At 39.3% G+C, this 22,637-nt stretch overlaps 1 protein-coding gene across 1 annotated transcript in view; it reads right to left on the bottom strand.

Annotated features, from left to right (window-relative positions):
* Window positions 1-1,496: 1,496 nt before the first annotated feature.
* LOC101643400 (diacylglycerol O-acyltransferase 2-like) overlaps window positions 1,497-22,637 on the bottom strand; it is a 125,980-nt gene continuing 104,839 nt past the window's right edge. The window contains exon 2 of the mRNA XM_013005199.1: window positions 1,497-1,625. Coding sequence (XP_012860653.1) covers window positions 1,497-1,625 — 129 coding nt within the window. The remainder of the gene's footprint in view (window positions 1,626-22,637) is intronic.

The following is a 22,637-nucleotide window of genomic DNA, read 5'->3' on the forward strand; positions in this document are numbered from 1 at the left end:
TAATCTCAAAGCATTAGCATTTTGATGATGCAAAGCATGACTCTTGGAGGCCTGTTGTATGGATAAAATCATGGGTTGTGTTAAGGCATCTGTTTGCTTATTACCTTCATGTACAGGACCTGGAAGTTTACTGAGATCTAACATGCCCTATAAAAAATTGTAATTTATTTTGTACTTTAGTCAATAAATCAAATATAGTGGTTTTCTGGGGAGGAATGGATGTTATCTCTATGAATGGAAACAATTTAACTACATACTGTGAATCTGAATAAAGATTAAACAAAGTATTAGATAATGTTTCAAATACATGTATTACTGCCATAAGTTCAGTCTTTTGAGCGGACTTCTGATTAGTAGAAAACGAAGTCTTATGATCATCAATTATAACTGCAGCTGTGCCATTAGAGGATCCATAAGTAAAAACAAGGGACGCCGGTGGAGTGTCAAAAGTTTCCTTAGAGGTTTTTTGAGGGAAGATTACAGGGTGTTCTTTTATAAAATGTAACAAAGGGTTGTTAGGTAAATGATATGTTATGATTCCTGTGTATCCTGCAAGGGCAACCTGCCAATCTGGATCAGATTGCAAAAGGTTTCCAAGCTGATGAGCATTGTAAGGTGATATAATATTGGGGACTTCTATACCAAATGACTCTCTACTCCTTTTTCTTCCCTTTATGATAAGCAATGCTATCAAGGAAGTATAAGGAGTGACCATTTTAGGAGAATTGGAAGCTAAATATAACCGTTCCAGGGATCCATTCTGCCACAAACATCCCATAGGGGAATGGACAGTAGGTAGCAAAATCAAAGACCAAGGTTTTAAATAGTCTAATCTTGTTAATTAGTTATTCATTATTGTTTTTTGCACCTTTTCAATGGCCAATTTTCCTTCCTGAATCAATGCCCTATGTAACTTAGGGTTTGGGTCCCCTTGTAAGATGGCAAATAAAGGTTTCAAATCATTAGTGGTTAACTTTAAAAAAAGATGAATCCAATTGACATCCCCTAATAATTTTTGAAAATCATTTGAAGTTTTTAATGAATCCTGCCTTAATTGTATAGGTTGAGTAATTATTTTCTCTCCCAATATTTTCCTTCCCAAATAAGAAAAAGAGGGTTCTGTTTGTATTTTTTCTGGGGATATTTTTAGTCCCTGTTGAGTTAGAGCCATTATAGTATCTTGTAAAATTTCTTGCAATATACCACGGTTTTGATGGGCTAAAAGAATATCATCCATATAATGGATAACATACGCTTCTAAACACTTATCCCTAATTGACTGCAAGGCTGCACTTACATATTTCTGACAACAAGGTAGGGCTCTTTGGATGCCAAAACCCAAAGGAGGTGGGGGTGGAGGCCGGCCTTTAGACTTCTTAATTTTAGATTTAATTGCCAAATTTTTCATCGAGCCATAATGGAGCTTTTTACAATGACCTTTTGATTAAACTAAGGGGAAATCCCAATCATTGTCATGATATCAGCAGCTGCTTCTTCTAAGTCTGCTTCATCTTCAGACCAAAGTTTATCATCACTTTCCCCTGAGTCAGTTCCACAGTGTAACTCTGTTTCCTCTCCGCTTGTTCCGCCTTTAGAGGCGTTTTCTCATCTTGCAAAGAAAGTTTCTGGAAAGTTGAGTAACCTCTTGTAAGGGGTCTAAGGAGTCCCTCACTAAGCTCCATAGGGAGAATGTTTCTACAGGGCTTTCTTCAGGCCCATGTTCATTATAGCATTCTTTTAATTCTTCCCCTACTTTAGTTCATGTATCTAAACTGACGGTACCTTCTTCAGGAAACCATGGGCTGGATCGCTGTACAAAATTTAAAAACCCTGTTATCTGGTAAGTCGACACACGGACTCCTTTTCCATGAAGAATTTGCTTTAGAATTTCTACAAACAACAGTAGTCTTTCCTTAGACTCACTGTGGCCCATACTTTTCATGTTCTTTATCTGTTCACCTCTGCTTACCTGGGTGCCTTGCACCAGGGGGTCCGCAGTACCCTAGGTGAAGTCCTATCCACACTGAAAATGAGAAAAAATTACCTTCAGGTCCCTGTTCGGGGGCGGCACTTGTCGGAGTTGAGCTCCAGAGGGAGGGTTGAACTGGATACCTGAAGGAGGTGTGGTGTCGGCGAACACAGATGAGACAGCCACAAGAGATGTTCTGGTGGAAGCAATCTCTGCTGAGTTCTTCCAAACAGCTTTATTTATACCATAAAAAGTTTTGCAGACCACTACATAAAAACAATGCCTTATGATTAACTCCAAAGTCACCCTTATTGTTTCCACTAAAACCTGACAAAAGACCATTATGAGGCCTGTATTTTTTTCTATCACTTTCTGTCCTCTTCCTGGTTCATTCGTTCTGTACTGCTTGTCTTATACATCACATACTATTCTTGATTGAGGTGTTCAGAAAATTTGGCTAGATTCATATCCTACTCACTGCCCTATTTTTTGCTTACAATGTTCCTTTTCTTGTTGATTAACTTAACCCAATGAAACTACCTCATGTGCTACTTCAAAGCCTAATATCCACAAGTAGAGTTAAATGCTTCTCAGAGTTAAATATTTTCCTTTATAACTCTCCCATCGTAACTGCTCCATTGTCTACCTAAGTCTCTTTTATTTTTTATACTCCTGAGGCACCATGGAGAGCTAAACCTTCTGATTCTTTGCCAAAGACTTAATGTTTCCCCTTTTACGTGTTTTCTATTAATGTTAACCATTCTCTCTCCTTCTATGTAAGTCCCTGTCCAAGGTAAAGGGGTGTCAGTTGGGGGAGGCAGTCTATAAGGTCCTCTATAACAAGGAGGCCAAAAGAGTCCCCCACTACATAATCTGAATGGAATCCAGGGTTTTTTGTTGGATTTCATTTTCTCCTCAGACCTCAACTATTTGGGTTTCTTCCTCACTCAATTCCCACATATCCTTCTCAGAATTCCCAAAGATGTCTTGCTGTCTAAGCCTCTCCAATGCCTCAGTTAAGGAAAGTCCTGTCATATTGAAGTAAGTTTTAGATCTGGTTTCATTCGTACTTCTCAAGACTGCCCTCACATCCACTCCAGGTGCGGTAAACATGACAATGCACACAATTCTCAAGAGTGGATTTTAACAACAGCAAATATTTGAGGGATGTTGGAATCCCTCCCTGGGAAGCTCTGCTCTGCAGAAGCTTCTTCCACCAGGCTGTAGCTTTGCTAGACAGCATGGCTGGGATGGCTCCCAACAATGGCTGTATAATAAGTTTTGAAATTAAGAAGTGAGAAACCTCCTACTTTTCTTTTTTCTTTTTTAACAGTGTTTTGTTTGTTTTTGGGTTCTTTCCTTTTTATATGAAATTGTTGATTAGTTCTTATATTTCTTTGAAGAAGTGTATTGGGAATTGGATCAGAATTTCATTTAACTTGTAGAGTATGTTTGGTAATATTGGTATTGTCACTATATTAAATTTTTCTGTCTATGAGCTTAGGGCATCCTTTCATTTATGTAAGTCCTTTTTGGTTTCTTGTAGAGGTGTTTTATATTTTTCTTTGTATAAGTTTTTTTTATGTATATAGGGATTTTTTTATGTATAGGATTATGTCACCCGTAATAATATTCACCAGGGTGCCCCTTGGTCACCTCACCTTTCGACCACTGGCCTCTTCACAAATTCTCAACAACCCTAGGCCCCTTGGGCTAGATCATGCCATAGGCTCAGGTTCCACACAACTCTTTAAACTTCAGACTAGCCAACCCACTCTCATCTTCTTCTCTATTCCCTGTGAACCGGATCCACAGGTGTCAGTGGCCAGACTCAACCATCCATCTATTGCCACATTTCTTTTACTTCCACTCAACAGGTGGATCCAGGTGGTCAACTAGCAAGCTATTCCGGCTGCCTACAGGCTTCCTTTAACTTTCAGTCCTTGAGGGGAAAGTTCCTTTGTAGCTCCAGATTTTTCCAGCTTCAGGAGTAGACCACCAGTTCAAAATTCAGAAAGGCCCACTGGCTCCTTTTTTTTACCCCTTCAGTCTGCGAACAGCTCTTTCAGTAAGTCTTTTCAAATGCAGATGTCGTGAGCACTCAAGGCACTGAGTGGGGATTATCTTTTCTAAGCCTTCTTTGCAGGTATTTCCTGATAACCCATTTTACAGATCCAATTTAATGGCTGAACACAGTGGGTTTAAAAACTGTATTTTCATAATAATTTCAGTAATAATTTCTATCACACATTATCTCAATAACAATAAGTAGAATAAAAAATAAATATAACCCTAGTCCAGTAAGATGCTAAACACATTCTTTTCCCCCCTCTTGTCCTTTTTCACTTTTCATTTTTTAGAACTTTTGTTGGGGGCTCTTACAGCTCTTACCACAATCCATATAGTCATCCATTGTATCAAGTACATTTTTACATATGTTGCCATCATCATTTTCAAAGCATTTTCTTTCTACTTGAGCCCTTGATATCAGTTTCTCATTTTTTCATCCTCCCTTACCACCCACCCTCCCTCATGAACCCTTGATAAGTTATAAATTATTATTTTCATGTCTTACATCATCCTCGGTCAGCCTTCACCCACGTTTCTGTTGTCTGACCCCTAGGAGGGGGTTATATATTGATCCTTGTGATCCATTCCCCCTTTCTCCTCTTACCTTCCCCTTCTCCTCCTGGTATTGCTATTCTTATTATTGGGCCTGAGGGGTTTATCTATCCTGGATTCCCTGTGTTGTGGGCTCTTATCTGTAGCAGTGTACATATTCTGGTCTAATCTGTTTTGTAAGGTTGAATTGTTATTTTGTTGGTTTTATCTTCCTTTGTGGTTTTACCTGGGTTTTTAAAATTTTGCACTTATTAATGTCTCTGCATGTCTATTTAGATAAGATAGTGGGTTAAACAATTCGGAGATGAAAACAATGGGACCAACGGTTCCAGTGGGGGAGACACAGGAGAAGGGGAAGTGGGAAAAAGAGGAAGTGGAGGTGGTGTCAACCAACCCAGGGACAAGGGAACAACAAGTGAACTAAACTCAATGGAGAAAAGGGCATATGGTGCCTAGTGGGGCTTAATCAAGGGCAGTGTAATAGCAAGGAATAACTAAACCTAAATGAAGGCCGAACATGATGGTGTGGGACAAGAGGAAAGTGATAGGAAATAGAGAAAGGAACTAGGATGCAAAGGACATTTTAGAGGTCAAATACAGGCATGTAAAGTTGTAAATACAAAAAAAAAGCAACAAAAAATAAAGTTTTAAATATATTTATATATAACAAGAGGGAAATAGATCTATGTACTTATATCTATATTTTAAGAATTAAGGTAGCAGATGAACATTGGGCCTCAACTCAAGTACTCCGTCAACATAAGAACACACTTTGTTTAAATAATCCGGCATACTGTGAAGCTCACCTTTCTGACATGATTGCTGAAGACAAAATGGTTGCATAAGCAAATGTGGTGAAGAAAGCTGATGGTGCCTGGCTATCAAAAGATATAGCATCTTTACACAATTGATGTGTGTATGGATTGGGATAACAGTTGTATGAGCCCCTAATAAAATGTTTAAAAAAAAAAAAAAGGAAAAAAAAAAAAAAAGATATAGCATCTGCAGTCTTAAAAACTTGAAGATAAACAAATGGCCATGTAGCTGAGAAGCAGCAAAGCCCACATGGAAGAAGCACAACAGGTGTCAAAGGGATCACGAGGTGTCAAAGGGATCAGGTATCAGGCATCAAAGACCCAGAACAAAAAATTATATCAATGTGAATGAGGGGGAGTATGGAGTGGAGACCCAAAGGCCATCTGTAGATAATTGGACATCCCTTACAGAAGGGTCACAAGGAAGAGATGAGCCAGTTAAAGTGCAATATAGCACCGATGAAACACACAACTTTCTTTTAGTTCTTTAATGCTCCCCACCCCTACCATCATGACCTCAATGCAAGCTAAGCACATTTTAAAAATAGTCAAATTCAATCCTTATCTGAACTATCCAATTCATGTGCAATATGGCCTTAGACCTCTCTCTCTATCAAACAGGACCAGGCTTTTGGTCAGACATTTTGACTAAGCAGCATGGCTTCAGAGAATTTCAAGGGGACTATTTTGCCTCTTGAGCTCAAAATTTACATTTATCACATTAATTTTTACCATTTCAGACCAGAATAGCCTGAAACAACATGGAGGAATCAAAACTTTCACTTTCCATGTCCTTTCCAGAAAACCCCCCCAGTAAACTGCATGCCCATGTCTGACCTCTGGATAGCCAAAGAAGAAAAACTCAAATAAGGCAAAGGTTAGACAAGCCTCCATTCTCTATCTTCCTGATTTGTTCCATATTGTGTTAGGTCAGGTTAACTAGAGAAACAAATCCAGTGACACTCATACATAAGACACTCATAGGAAAAAGCTTTATATCAAGAAGTTATACATATTAGGAAAACATCCCAACACGGCCAACTCAAGTCCGTAAGTCTGAGACTAGTCCATAAGTCTCTCTTTAGACTCCTGCAGTCATAAGCAATGATGCAGAATGCAGGATTATCACAGGATGGTGGGTGTAAAGACTTGTGGATCCAAAGGTGGTGGATAAATCTCCAGGGCTCTGGCCACCCTTAGGGTCTGTTAGCAGGAAGGTGAAGACAGAAAGAGAGAGAATGGGGAACAGCTTTCCAGAGAGTCATTTATCTTGGTTGCACCACCAAAGGAGGTCATCAAGCTGCGATCTGATTGACAAGCTAAATTCCACCCATATCTTCTTACGGGTGCCATTTTGGCACAAAAAAACCTAACTATGTCACATTATTAGGATTTCCTGGGTTATGGGAAAAAAATCAAGTCAATCTATATCTCCTCAAAACATTTTATCAAAGCAAACCCCCTGAAAACATTTTATCAAAGCAACAAAAACCCGTGGGCGGAGCTTAGAAATGAATACATATGTATCCACACAACTAAACAACAGCAGCGGCTTAGGTCTCTAGACTCTAAACTCAGCAACTTTTATTTAGTGAGGTTCATAAAAAAATTTTACTACTCTCTTAAATTTTAGTGTCTTTGTTTTTTTCAGTGTCGCATGGCACTTTCTACTTCTTGGAAGCACCATCATTAAATGCTAGAGTCGGATAGATGCAGTGAGCTTGTTCTTGGCATGTTACTCCTGTGAAAACAGCTGCTTATTTGGGGGTTTAGTTTGGTGAGAGAGGGTGAAAAGATAGACAGTTTGGGGACAGATTAGGGAGCCTTTTTTGAGTGAATTCTCCTCATCAAAGGGAAAAATGAATGCTGAAACATTTCAGAGTGTTTTTTGACCCACTCTTAACAGTCCTGGGAGTATATTTACAAAGACACATATGTTGACTAAACACAGACAAGCACTAAAATATGGTGTGCTCACAAACTGCTTCCAGGTCTTGCATTTTGAAAAACCAACACTCTTGGGTATCTAGTCAAGGAGGAATCCAAGTTCTTAATACCATTTTTTTTCTCTTGTAACACAGCATGAATTAGAAGCTCAGCAAGTACTTGCGGTAAGAATAGGGGAAAGAGTAAGGGGAGGAGGAATTATGAAGGGACAGGAAAATATATCAAAGGAAAAACCTCTGATGAGATAAATCGTTACATGGTACAACGAAAACTTTCCAACAATGGTGTTTGGTCACATGAAGAGGGAAACTTTTGGTCACACAGGTGCGTATAAATAAATAAACTCCTGGTGCGGTGCGTATAAACAAACAAACTCATTCTGTTAAGTTGATTCTCACTCAAAGCAACCCTACAGGACCAGGCAGAACTTCCTCTATGGGTTTCTGCTACCATAACTCTTTACTGATACCATAACATCTTTTTCCCTCAGAGTGGTTTTGAACCGCTGATATTAAGCACTTTTACCACCAGGGGTCCTCAGGTGTGTATAGAACTATAAAAAGGCCACCATGATGTTTAGAGTGTCTTCCCAGAATTAATCTAGACCTTCCTTTTGCCAGATATTTATTACTCATTTTCCTCTTCATGGGGTTGGATGCCAATTTTGCCTCTGCCTTTTGTCTTGCTCCCTGCCTCTGATTTGACTTTCTTAAATGCGTATGCTCAGGAAAGCATTCTGGGAGTTGGTGGTTGACCTCTTCTCTATGGTCTCATCTGCCTAGCAGGGAGATCCTGGTCCTGCTCCAGGTTGATATCAATAGGGATGATCCCAGCTTACATGGGGACCCCTCTGCCAAAACAGCCTTAAAGATACACATCTAGAGAGGATGGTGCTGGTTAATTGGCCCCAGTCAGTTTCTATACCAGGCTGTCTGGATACCCTGCACAGCAGACTGGATGTTTTTCAACCTTGAGCTTGCACCCGTTCTGTGGCTTGTTGCTACAGCAGTGGACTCATACTATTTGTCCTTTTGTGATTGAATTACTTCACTCAGCATGTTTTCCAGATCCTTCCATATCATGAAGTGTTTCATGCTTGGTTTTCTTTTTTACGGATGTGTAGTATTCCATTGTGTGTTTATGCATTCTTCTACTGATGGAGATAAAGGCTGTTTCCAACTTCCTGCTATTGTGAACTGTGCTGCAATGAACAGACGAAAGCATACCTGTGTTCACGATATATCTTATATATTTGCAATGGTATTCTTGGGTTATATGGTATTTCTCTTGCTTTAGGATTGCCATATTGCTTTTGACAGTAGTTGTACATATTTACAAGCCCACCAGCAGTATATGAGTTCCAAGCTCTCTACATCAACTCCAGCATTTTTTGTTCAATTATTTTAAAAATTGGGCTGCAGTTATGAGTGTTAGATGGTATCTCCTCGTTGTTTTAACTTGCATTTCCTGCATGGCTGTGAAGGAGACCATTTTCTCATCTGTTCGTTAGGCATTCGAGTGTTATCCCTTGTAATTGTCTATCATTATGTTTTTTCTTATTGTAGGCTTGTAATATTCTGTAGCTTTTAGTAATTAGTCCCTTGTCCATTATGCCATTGCTAAATGTTTTTCCCAATCTGTGGGCTTTCATTTTACTCTTTTGATGAAATATGTTGATGCTCACAGTGTTTTATTTTTGTATAGTTATAGTTTTTATAGTTCATAAAGTTTATTTTTAAAAATTGTTAAAAATGAATCAGACAAGAATATTTATTAATATACTTTAAAAGGTTGCTCCCCACACTGAAGGAATATACATTAGTAATAGCTTCCAGACACCATCTTTATAAAAGTAAAACTTCTAAGATACTGAAATGCACTACAGCAGTTTCTCTTATTTAAACTTGTAATCACAGGATTGGCACCATTCTCTCCACCGCTCCCCACCCATGTGGCCGCTATACTAGGAGTAAATGGCATTCTGTTTGAATCACGGTCTCTCTCGGGTTCTTCAAGAAAGCATACACTCACTATTTACTACCAGAGTCAGTCTTCCCAATGTGTGGCTGTGTGAATTTTAGGTAAGCATCTTACTTTAAATACAAATAGAATGCGTCCCGTGATTGTAAACATTTGGCAAGAGCTTCCAGAGTACAACGGATAACAGAGGTGGCCTAAGAGTCATTCACATGGCCCTCATTCATATTGCTGACATAAAGCACGAGTGTTTTATTTTTAATAGGTCCCATTCATCTGTTTTGTCTTCCACTGTGTGTGCTTCTTTTGTTGTATCTAGTAGCCCATGTATGCCCTGCACTAGGGCACTTAGATTTTTCTGAATTTTCTCACTGATGATCCTGAAACTTTGGGTTTTACATTTAGGTCTTCGATCCACCTTGAGTTAGTTTTTGGGTACGGGGTGATGTTTGGGTCTTGTTTTGTTCTTTTGCTGATGTATATCTAGTTTTTCCAGCCACCCCCTTCCCATTTAATGTTTATTGGGCCTTTGTTGAAAATCAGTTGTCTGTAGGTGGATGGTTTTACTTCTGGGTTTTCTGTCCTGTTCCATTGGTCTATGTATATAGACCAATACTGGGCTGTTTTGACAACTGTGGCTATGTATAGGTTTTGAGACTAGGTAATGCAAGACCACATACTTTGTTCTTTTTGAGAAGTTCTATGTTTATCCTGGGCTTCTTCCCCCTCCATATAAAGTTGATAAGTAGTTTTTCTATTTCTTTAAAGAATGATACTGGGATTTGGATAGGGATTGAATTGAATATGTAGATTATTTTGGTAGTATTGACATTTTCACAATATTGAGCCTTCCTATCCACAAATATGGGATATTCTTCCATCTGTGTAGATCTCTTTATGTTTCTTGTAATAATGCTCTGTATTTTTCTTTGTACAGGTATTTTGTTTGTTTATTAGCATTATTCCTAGGTATTTCTACTTTTGTGTGCTATTGTGAATGGTATTGCTTTCTCGATTTTGGAAGGGGGGATTCTCATCATTAGTATACAGTATAGGAATTTAATTGAGTTCTTTTGCCTCTTGCTACTTTACTAAACTCCTCAATTTAGTTTCCAGCAATTCTATTGTGGAGACCTTGGGATTCTCTCTTCATACAATCGTATTGTCTGCTTAGAGTGAAAGTTTCACTTCCTCTTTGTCCAGTAATACTCCCTTAATTTCTTATTGTTGTCTTATGGTTTTGGCTAGGACTTCAAACATCATGTTGAATAAGAGGGGACAAGGGACATCCTTGTCAGGTTCCCTTATTCAGTGGGGAAGTTTTCAGCTTTTCTCCATTGTCTGTGAAGTTGGCTGTTGGTCTTTATTGTGTTGAGGAATTTCCCTTCTGTTCCTATCTTATTAAAAGTGCCTTTATTAGGAGTGGGTGTTTGCATTGTCCAGTGCATTTTCTGAGTCACTTGATATAATCATATGTTTATGTTTTGGGCAGAGTTGACTAGAGAAACAAATCCAGAGACACTCATATGTGTGTAACAGAGAGCTTTATATCAAAGAGCAATTGTATATTGAGAAAATGTCCCAGTTCAGTCCAGATCAAGTACTTAAGTCAAATATTAGCCCCTATGTCCAATACTTGTCCATAAATTCCTCTTCAGACTCACACAGCACATGCAATGATGCTGAATGCAGGAAGATCACATGCTGATGGGTGAAAAGTCTTGTGGATCTAGTGGTGGTGGAAGCATATCAGAGCTGGCATAGGTCTCCATGTAGCTCCTTCAGATCTCTGAGTGTGGCTTCTCAATAGGAAGGTGAAGCAGAGAGAGAGAGAGGATTTCGTAGGGCTCAGCAAGTCTCCATATGGTTGTCAACAGGAAGATGAAGACAGAAAGGGGGGAAATTCCCAGAATCCTCATGAGGCTTCATGATGCCCACAAGGAGGCATCATCAGGCTGTGACCTGATTGACAGGCTAGACTCCAGCCCTTCACTCTTAATACCCTCAAGTTGACAGGAGATTATGGAACTACCACAGTTTCTTATGCTTTTTCTTGTTTATGTGTTAGATTACATTGTCTTTCAAATGTTGAACCATCCTTGCATCCCTAGTATGAATCCCACTTGGTCATGATGTATTAATTATTCCTTTTTATATGTTGTTGAATTCTATTGTCCAGGATTTTGTTGAGAGTTTTTGTACCTATGTTCATGAGGGATATTGATCTTTGTGGGGTATTCTATCTTTGTGGGGTCTTTGCTTGCTTTTTGATATCAGGCTTACTCTGGCTTTGTAGAATGAGTTTGGTATTTTGCTGTGCCTTTCTCTATCCTGGAATAATTTGTGTAGAACTGGTGTCAGCTTTTCTCTGAATATTTGGTAGAATTCTCCTGTGAAAGCATCTGGCCGTGGGCTGGTTTTGGTTGGAAGTTTCTTTTCTTTTTTTTCCAGACAGTAGCTCTTTTATTTACTAATTTACTTTTGAAAATTGTGATTTAGGTGAAATTTTACAGAGTAACTTGATATTTCTTTCAGAAATTGTGCTAGGCTGGGTTGACTAGAGAAACAAATCCAGTGACCCCACATATATGCTAGAGCGAGCTTTATATCACGAAGCTCACAACAGGAAAGTGAAGGCAGAGAGAGAGAGGAGGGTTCCAGAACCCTCCTTATGAGAAGGTCACAACCACAAGGAAGCACCAACAAGCTGTGACCTGATTGATAGGCTAGACACCACCCTACACTTTGATATCTTCAAGTTGACATGAAATTACGTAACTGCCAGTGATAGATAGGTTTATTGCTCCAAACTGGCCAATGAACAAGTGTGGGATTAATTGAAGGGCAGTTATTTGAAGGGCAGAGAGATAAATGGCTCCAGGAGACTCGCCTTTATTGTCTTTTGTTCTCTGATAGTTGGACCAGGGTGCAGTTGCCTTAGCTAGTTCTCTGCCTCAGCTGGTAATGCTCACTTCTTGTGAGACATCCCTGAGGAGAAGCCACATGGACCTAGCCTGATGCCTTGGATGCTGGAGAAGATGCGTGGAGAACCCTGCCAGTGCTGAGCTGTTTACCCTTCCACTGGATTTAAAGACTTTCTACCCACTGGCCTGTGATTGTCCTGTATTCGGCATCATTGCATGTTTTGTGAGTTTGAGGAAGACTTTACAGATCAGTGTTGGATATATGGGCTAATGTTGGACTTATGGGCTTGAACTTGACTGGGTTGGGATGCTTTCTTAATGTACACTTACACTTTATATAAAACTCTCTTATACACATATGGGTTTCTATAGATTTGTGGTTAGTCTATACCCAGACTTCCACAGCAATTCCACAGCAATTTATACATATTTTTAAAACAGTTTCATAGTCACATAATCCACACATCATCCAAAGTAATAGTTCAATCAATAAAATTTGAACAATCACTATGACAATCAATTTTAGAACATTTTCTTTTCTCTCGTACTCATTGTTTATAGCTCCCCACTTCCCCCTAACCTCCCCTGCCATATACCCAAGAAACCATTAATCCAGTTACTGTCTCTATGGATTCACCCATCTGGATTTCATATACAAAAAAAGAAGCAAAACAAAACACAAAGAAACAAAAAGCTAACAACAATGGTTTGAATGGTGTCTATGTGTTTGAATTTGTTAAGGTTTGTTTATAGCCTAGCATGTGGCATATTTTAGGATATAAACCATGGACTTTGAAGAAGTGTATATATCACTGTAGTATATCTATATCTACATATTCTTTTTGCTGTTTTTTTGGGAACTCTAAATGAGGAGGTTGAGTTGTTTGATTGTGTTGTTTAGCTCTTCAGTTTTTGTTGGTTTTAGTTTATGTGTATCATTTATTTATTTATTTTTCCAAAACCATTTTATAGAAGCTAATGCAGATATATCATTTCATAATTCAGTCTCATCGAGCAGTATTATACAATTACCTCTGCAATCAGTTTCAAAACATTCTCTTCCTTCTGTAACTCCTTAGCATCAGCTCCCTTTTACTTCTGTCTCACTGTACCCCTAGATCCCCTTATTCTACTAGCTGTCTCTTAAGGTTCATCAATTCTGGGTTTCATATACTGAAAAAAACCAGAAAGACTACCCCCAATGATAAAATACATCTGAGATAAAACCCAATATTAACAAACAAAAAAATACAGAAAATGTTGAAAACCAAATCAGGTCCAACATGCATCAGAGGAGGGAATCACCTGACATGGTTTTAATCATTCAAATCAGGTTTTTCATTTTGATCTTCTATAGCCGTCTCTCCAATGCACTCTGGTAACCAGTTTCTTCCCATCCCTCTATTATGGAGAGAGGGAAACCACCATAAGCAGATTGGGGACCCAAGGCTCATCTGTAGGCAACTGGACATCCCTTTGCAGAGGGGTCGTGGGAGGAGATGAGCCATTCAGGGTGCAGTGTAGCATTGATGAAACACACAACTTTCCTCTAGTCTCTAAGTGCTTCCTCCTCCTCCACCTCATTATCATGATCCCAATTCTACCTTACAAATCTGGTTAGACCAGAGGATGTGCACTGGTACAGATAGGGACAGGAAACACAGAGAATCTACAACAGATGATCCCTTTAGGAGCAGTGGTGAGAGTGGCAATATCAGAAGGGTGGAGGGAAGGTTGGGTAGAAAGGAGGAACTGATTACCAGGACCTACATATAACCTCTTCCCTGGGGGATGGACAACAGAAAAGTGGGTGAAGGGAGACATCGGACAGTGTAAGATATGATAAAATAATAATAATTTATAAATTATCAGGATGAGAGGGAAAAATGAGGAAATGACACCTAGGGCTTAAGTTGAAAGCAAATGTTTTGAGAATGATGATGGCAACAAATGTACAAATGTGCTTGACACAATGGATGTGTGTGTGTGGATTGTGATAGGAGTTGTATGAGCCCCCAATAAATGATTTAAAAAAGACAAAATGGAAATTGATCTACCTTATGACCCAGCTATCCCTCTACTGGGCATATACCCAGAAGAGGTAAGAAATAGCCCCGACTAGTCATCTGCTCTCCAATATATATCTATTTATTTTTTTGTATAAGAAAGAGATTTGTATAAAAGAGCAATTGAACATTGAGAAAACATCCCAGCCCAGTGCAGATGAAGTCCATAAGTCTGATATTAGCCCATATGTCCAACAGCAATCTATAAAGTCCTCTTCAAATTCAGGAAACCCATGCAATGACGCCGAATGTAGAAGATCACAGGCCAGTGGGTAGAAAGTCTTTGGATCCAGTGGCATTGTAAGCATCTCAGCGCTGGCAGGGGTCTCTGCATAGCTCCTCTAGCACCAAGGGCTTCATCAGGGTAGGTCTATGTGGCTTCTCCAACTTAGGGCACTAGCATAGTTCCATGTGTCTTGTCAGCTGCATGTCTCCCTGGGAATGGCAGAGAGAGAAGTGTCTCCCACCTCCAAGAAGGAAGTCAGCTCTCCAATATTTACTGCAGCATAATTCACAATCCCCCAAAGTTGGAAACAACCTAAATTTCCATCGGTAGATGAGTGGATTAGTAAACTCTTGCACATACACACAATAGAGTACTATGCAGCACTAAAAAGCACTGATGATCCCATGAAACATTTCATGGGGAGAGTTCGAGGAAATCATATTAAGCGAAGTCAGACAATCACAAAAGTACAAGTACAACATGAGTCCCCTGAACACAGTAGGTATAAAAGAAAAGCCACTTATCTCACAATATAGGAATTGAGGTAAGGCAACTGGGTGAAGGGCAGACCAAATCCAAGGAGGTACATGTTAATCCAATACAAAGAAAGGGAAAGATGTGAAGAGGGAGGGAGAAAAGGGGGTGTGGGCAAAAGTGAGATGATGGCATTGGGGGAGCAGGGCACTAACCCACCTAAGGGGAGAGTATTGGTTATGTCTTGAAAGAACTGGGAGTGTGCATACAGACCCCACCACAGCGCACCAGACCATAAGGGCAATGTAACCACATGCAGGAATGCATGAAAAGATTGGTGTATAGGGATGGTCTCAACCGGAGTCAAACTGACCCCCTCCCTACAAGTCTGTGGTACAGAGAACAATACTAAACCTACAGGTTGGGAAGAGGGGCCGGCATACCATGCCCACAGGAAAGCAAACCAAGAAGGAAAAAGAGAAAGGGATGGTGGGCCTAGACCCCCAATTGACACACCAGCCCTGATGGCAACATCCCTGCATGGAGCTGCTAAGGCACAGAGAGGACTGTGGGGCCAATAACAGCTCGTGACATGTTCCCTTACTGGAGCATACTGCAACAGAGGATAATACTGGGGACACATGGAGGATGGGGAGGTAGTACAGTTTGAAACCCCAGCAGTGGGGCAAACCAAGAAAAGAACATAAAATATCAGCAACTGGAGCAAAGCCAAGCCACAAAACCCCTAAAGAGCCACCAAAATAGACTTCAGGGTAGGAGGGGCAGCTCCAGGAATTCCTCCAGGACCAGTGGGGAGATAGTAATAAAGATCAGCGGACAGACCTGGAATTATGTATGTTTTTTTCTTTCTTATTTCCCCCCTTTAAAAATTTTTTTGCTTGGTCTATGTCATTGTTGGTTTGCCTACTTATATAAGGCAGACATGGTAAACAAACTCAAGGAGAAAGTAATGGGACCAATGGTCCTACAAGCACTTAGAAGGAAAAGGTGGCGGTCGGGGGTGGGGTGGGGGGGCGGGTGTGGTGAGCAAACAACGCCATAGACAGGGGAACAACTAGTGAATTAAAATCAGCAACAAAGAGGATGTAGAGATCCTGGGCATGTTGGAGCAATATCAATCTAGCTGAGAGGAAGTACTGTGGGTGGAAGTAGGGTAAGCGTGATGGTGGGGTGGGAGGAAGGTAAAAATAAACAGAGGAAGGATCTAGGAAATAAAGCTATGGGTAGAGGTATAAGCATAGGTATGCTCATATGTAAATACATTAATCCATAAAAATAGAGCTATTGGCCTATGTACATATATTTATATGACAATACACTGAGGTAGTGGATGGACTTTGGGCTTTTCCTCATATCCTCTTTCAACGCAAGAATACTTTGTTCTAACAAAATGGCATTCTGTGATGCTCACCCTTCTGGCATGAATGCTGAAGACAAAATGGGTGCATAAGCAAATGTGGTGAAGAAAGCGTATGGTGCCCATCTATTAAAATACACAGTGTCTGGAGTATTAAAGGCTTGAAGTTAAACAAGCAGCCATTCCACAGAGAAGCAACAAATCCACATGGAAGAATCACACCAGCTGGTGAGTATCATCGGAACTGGGTAACAAGCATCAGAAGACCCATAACAAACAAACAAACAAACAAACAAACAAACAAACAAACAAAAACATATCATTGTGAATGAGGTGGGTCAGAGCAGAGAGCCAAAGCTCATCTGTAGTCAATGGAACATCCCCCCACAGAGGGGTCACAGGAAAGGGATGAGTCAACCAGGATGCATTAGAGCATCGATGAAACACATAATATTCCTCTGGTTCCTTGAGGCTTCCTCACCTGCCACTACCATGACCCCAGTGCTGCTCCTCACTTCGGACTAGACTGGAGCATGTACACAGGTATAGGTAAGAGATAAGAGCTCATGACATACAGAATCCAGGAACAGGAATGGGAACAGGGATATCAGAAGAGTAGGGGGAAGTGGGGGAGAGAAGGGGAGGAAGGGGAAACAATTGCAATGATCGACACAACCACATACCCCACTCCAGGGGGAAGAACAACAGAAAACATTGGGGAGGGGAGACAGCGTTTTGTATGAGATATGAAAATAATAAAATAATAATCTATTGAGGGGACACAGGGTGGGGTGGGGGAGGGAATAAAGGGGAACTGATACCAAAGGTTCAATAGAAAGTAAATGTCTAGAAAAGAATGATGGCAACGTATGTACAAATATGCCTGATACAATTGATATGTGGATTGTAATAAGAGTTGTAAGAGCCCAAGTAAAATGACATTTTAATTAAAAAAACAAAAAGATATGGGCTCTTAAAGGCTTGAAGATAAACAAGTGGCCATCTAGCTGAGAAGCAACAAAGCCCACACCTAAGAAGCACATTGGCCTGTGTGATCATGTGGTGTCGATGGGATCAGGGCTCAGGCATCAAAGACCCAGAACAAAAAATCATATCTTTGTGAATGAGGGGGAGGGTGGAGTGGAGACCCAAAGCCTATCTGTAGGGTCACAAGGAAGAGACGAGCCAGTCAGGGTATATTATAACACCGACAAAACATATAACTTTCCTCTGTTCTGCAATGCTTCCTCCCCTCCCACTATCATGACTCCAATTCTACCTTACAAATCCAGCTAGACTAGAGCATGCACACTGGTACAGAAAGGAACTGGAAACACAGGGAATCCAGGACAGATAAACCCCTCAGGACCAATAATGAGAGTATTGATACCAGGTTGGTAAAGGGAAGGTGGGGGGAGAAAGGGGAAGCTGATCACAATGATTGACATGTATAACCCACTCCCAGGGGGACAAATGACAGAAAAGTGGGTGAAGGGAGACAGCAGTTGGTGCAAGACATGAAAAAAAGAATAATTTATAAATCATCAAGGGTTCATGAGGGAGGGAAGTTGGGGAGGGAGGGAAATGAGCTGATACCAAGGGCTCACGTAGAAAGAAAATGCTTTGAAAATGATGATGACATCATATGTATAAATGTGCTTGACACGATAGATGCATAGATAGATTGTGATAAGAGCTAGAAAAGGCCCCAATAAAATGATTATTAAAAATAAATTCTCTTCTGAAGCCATCTGCTCCAGGGATTTTCTTGGGTAGAAGTTTCTTGATGATATTCTTTTGTTATATGTCTATTTAGGTTTTCTACATCTAGCTGCATTAATTTGGGTAGATGATATATTTCTAGGTTTTTGTCAATGTCTTATAGATTATCAAACTCTTTGGAGTACAGTTTTTTTAATACTGTGTTATTCTTCCTATTTTATTTTAATCTGTTTTGACATCACCCTTTCTTCTCTAATTGTAGCTATTTGCTTCTTATCTTTCTTTTCCTTTGTTATGTTTGTCAACTTTGCAAATTGTTTTGAAAAACCAACTTCTTGTCTTGTTGATTTTTTCCCAGTGTCTTTCTATTTTCCAGTTCATTTCTGCTCTGCTTCTCAATGGTTTCTTTTCCTTTGTTGTTGGGTGGTTTATGTTGTCCTTTTTCTAGTTGTCGGAGGTATTCTGTTAAGGTGTTGATTTTGGATCTTTGTTCTTTTTTCATGTGTGCATTGATTACTATAAATTGCCCTCTGGAACTGGCTTTTGCCATGTTCCAATAGTTCTGTTTTGATGTGCTATCATTTTCATTTGTTTCAAGGAATTTCTTAATTTAATTCCTTATTTATTCTATTATCCAGTCATTTTAAAATAACATGTTGTTCAGTCTCGATGTGTGTGCCATTATGTTCTTTCTATTGTTGATTTCCAATTTTAAAGCATTTTGATCTCAGAAGTTGGATTGAGATGTCTCAATTGAAAAAAATTCATTGAAACTTGCCTTGTGGTCTAACATGATCTGTTCTAGAATAGGTACTGTGTACTCTGATAAAGAATGTATGTTGTGTTGTTGGGTGGAGTGTTCTGTATATGTCTAGCAGGTCAAGATGCTTTTATTGCGTTGTTTAGTTATTTTGTTTCTTTATTGAATTTCTTTCCTGATAATACATCTTTCTTTGAGAGTGGTGTGCTGGAGTCTCCTATAATTATTGTCAAGTTGTTTATTTCTGTTTTCAACTCTGTGAGCATTTGATTATGTATTTTAAGGGTTTTCAGTTGGGTGCATATATGCTTGTTAGGGTTATATGTTGTTGGTGTATTTTTGCTTTCATCATTATATAGTGTTCATTCTTGTCTCTCCTTATGTTATTCCACTGGAAATCTATTTTATCGGAGATTAGTATTGCTACTCCTCCCTTCTTATGGTTGCTATTCACTTGGTAGATTTTTTTCATCATTCTTTTAAAATCTATTTTTGTCTTTGAGTTTAAGGTGTGTCTTGTTTAGGCAGCATATATATGGGCCATATTTCCTAATCCAGTCTGGTACTCTCTGTCTTTTGATTGGTGCATTTCCTCTATTGACATTTAGTGTCATTTCTGACATACTCGGGTTTGTTTCTGTCATTTTGCTGGGTTTTTTTTGGTTTGTTTCTTTGTCATTTTTGGATGTTTTATTGATGTCTTTGTTCCTCCTCTATTTCTCTGTTGTTTTGAGTGCTGCTTTCTCTGAATGAGTTTACGGATTGGCTGTCCTGTTTGATGTTCTCAGGTTTGCCTACTGTTGTTACTCTCTATCCATAGTTGCCCCCTTAATATTTTTTGTAATGCTGGTTTTGTTTTTAAGAATTCTTTTGGTTTTCTCCTATCTGGAGATACCATTATTTCCCCTTGTATTTGAGACATCATTTTGTTGGATTAGGGTTCTTGGTTGGCAGTTTTTTCTTTCAGAATTTTATATATGTCACTCCGTTGTTTTCTTGCCTTCATAGTTTTTACTGATAAGACAGAGTTTATACTTACTGGTTTTCCTTTGTAGGTGCCTGTTAATTTTCTCTAGCTTCCCTCAGGATTCTCTCCTTTACTTGATGTTTTTCTTTTGGGGTCTATCCTATTTGGGATTCTTTCAGCCTCTTCAATAGCTATTTTTGCTACCTTTGTGATATTAGCAAAGTAAAAAAAATGTTTTCTTGAACTATTTTCTATGTAGATTTTTTTGTTTCTTCTTCTAGGATTCTGATAATATATAAGTTGTTTCTCTTGATAATGTCCTACATCATTTTTATGCTTTATTCTGAATCCTTTCCTTTTTCTGTTGATTGTTTCTCAGTTGATTATCATCAGAGTAGTTGTCTCAGTTCACTGATTCAATTTTCCTCTTCTCCCATTCTATTCCTTAGGTCTTTTACTACGTTGCCTAATTCTGTTATCTCATTGTTTGTCTTTTAGAATTCCTTTGGTTTAAAGATTTTAGTTTTTTAACTTCTTCCCTTGTTCTTTTTAGTGCACCTCACATCTCTTGATATGACCTGAATATTATTCTTCTGAATTCTGTATCTGGTAGTTTCATGGCTTCTTCTTCAGAGTACTCCATTGAGTGTGGGTGATTTTAGGTTGATTGTATTTGTTTTTTGTTTGTTTACTGTGGCTTTCTGCTGTTTCCTTGGCGTCATGGTACAGCTGTTAGCGATGTGCCAGCAGCTGGTGGTGTAGAGCCGTTTGGTTCTGTTTAGTGATGTGTGAGAGGTCTAATAGGAGTTGGAAAATATACAGTGGTGACATGGAGAAAGAAGGAGATTTATGGCTAATTGGGGAGGGGTATGGAGAAGAGTGAGAGTAAAATGAAAGTAATGACAGTAATAATAAGTGGGTATCTGGAGAGGCCTACAAATTTGTAAAAATTATAGCAAAATGTATTTTAAGATGGTCAATCAGAATTAAGAAGTTCCACTTAAATGTATTATATGAGGAAAAGAACGAGAGAGCAGAAAGAGATAATGGGTAGGAATACAGTGAGAGGAGGGACAAAATACGAGGTGTGGACTGGGTGGGGGTGCAAATTTATGTTGCTATGACAGTGTGACTATAGGTGAGTCAGGGCTTGGGAAGTGGGGCAAGGGGGTGTTGGGTGTGAAGCCTGTATTTCGGTTTGTGGGCCAGAATTTACAGGATTCCTTTTTTTGCCTGGGGGTAATGGACATTCTCAGGAGGGTGGGACCACACTGGAAGAAGTCACTGGAAGAGGAAGTGGTAGAAAATCCAAAAATATGAGAGCACTGTAATAGATCAAAAGTACAGGAACTGAAAAAAAGATATAAAGTAGAAAATAAAAAAAAACAAAAACAAAACAAAAATAAAGTAGAAAATAAAACCACTGTCTGCTCTTTGAAAATGTTACTTTTTTATATGTGCTCTATAAGGGAGGTGGGACAGTGGGAGGGAAGGGGACCAGAGCCCAAAGCAGGAAATAAGGGTAAGGGGAAAAAAATGAAATGAAAAGCCAGAAGTTAAGTTTGGGTACTGATTATGTCTCCACTAACCCGACCTCTCAGAGCTATTTCCCTGAGCTCAGTGAGGTAAGAAATTTGGCTGATTGGGTTGCCCCAGGGACTGAGAAAAATTGGTTATGCAGAGGAGGAGTGGGGCTCAAAGAGTGGCTTGTGCCTTTTGTAAAAGGGAGTATGTCAGCAGGTAGTACTGCTCTTCCACTTTAAGAACCTGAGGTCTAGTTATCTTTCTGTGCAGAGTCTTGCAGCTTGGAAGTGCAGGGTGTTCCTCCCAGGGGACGTTCTCTACAAGTTGCTGAGGGGATCCTCCCATGCTTGTTATCTGGAGGCATCTTTTCTGTTCCTCTCCATCTTCTTTCAATGGTTCCTGCATCATTCCATATTTTACTTACAGAATCTCTCACTTTTATAACTCAAGGCTTGGTTTTTTTTCTTTAGTTCTTTTCACTTGGGATATGCTGAGCGTGTTATTCCTTTTGGGTGTTCTAACTCCAAGTCTTTGCACATTCCATTAAAACATTTGGCTTTAGGTTCTCGAGCTTCCCTTTGACATTTTCTGTTCAGCTTTTTTAGTTCGTCATCACCCCCATTTGTCTTAGCTATTCTATGATTGAAAGCAAGTTTCACGAGACTCTTCTGATGTCCATGCGTATCTTCTTTTTTTTAATAACCTTTTCATTTCTTCATGAATAAGGTTGTTGATGTCACCCCACATTTTATCAGGTTTTTTTATCATCAGTGTTTAATGAGTCAAGTCTGTCCTTGAGATGTTTTCAAAATGCATGTGGGACATACTCAAGGTCCTATTTTGGCTCTTGTGGACCTATTTTAATTTTCTTCAGCTTTAACCTTAACTTATATATGATGGTCTGTTCCACTGTCAGCTCCTGACATGTGGTTGAGCTTATCTATCTCTTCTTCCCACATATCTAGTCAATTTTATTTCAGTGTATTACATGTGGAGAAGTCCATGTGTATGGTCACCTTTTGTGTTGTTGAAAAAAAGTATTGGTAATGAAGTCATTGGTCTTGCAAAATTCTATCACGCTATCTCTAGCTTTGTTTCTATCACCAAGGCTATATTTTTTCAATTCCTGTTCCTTCATTTTTATTTCCAACTTTTAACTATAACTCTCCATGCATATTGAGAGAATGTTTGATCAACTTCAAACTGCAGATGTTGGTAGAATTCAATTGCTTCATTATTACCTTTAGTGGCTGGTATAAATTTGAA

This window comes from Echinops telfairi, unplaced genomic scaffold (genome assembly GCF_000313985.2).
Source record: "Echinops telfairi isolate 266 unplaced genomic scaffold, ASM31398v2 ScPeMD7_2291;HRSCAF=2852, whole genome shotgun sequence".
Classification (NCBI taxonomy): domain Eukaryota; kingdom Metazoa; phylum Chordata; class Mammalia; order Afrosoricida; family Tenrecidae; genus Echinops; species Echinops telfairi.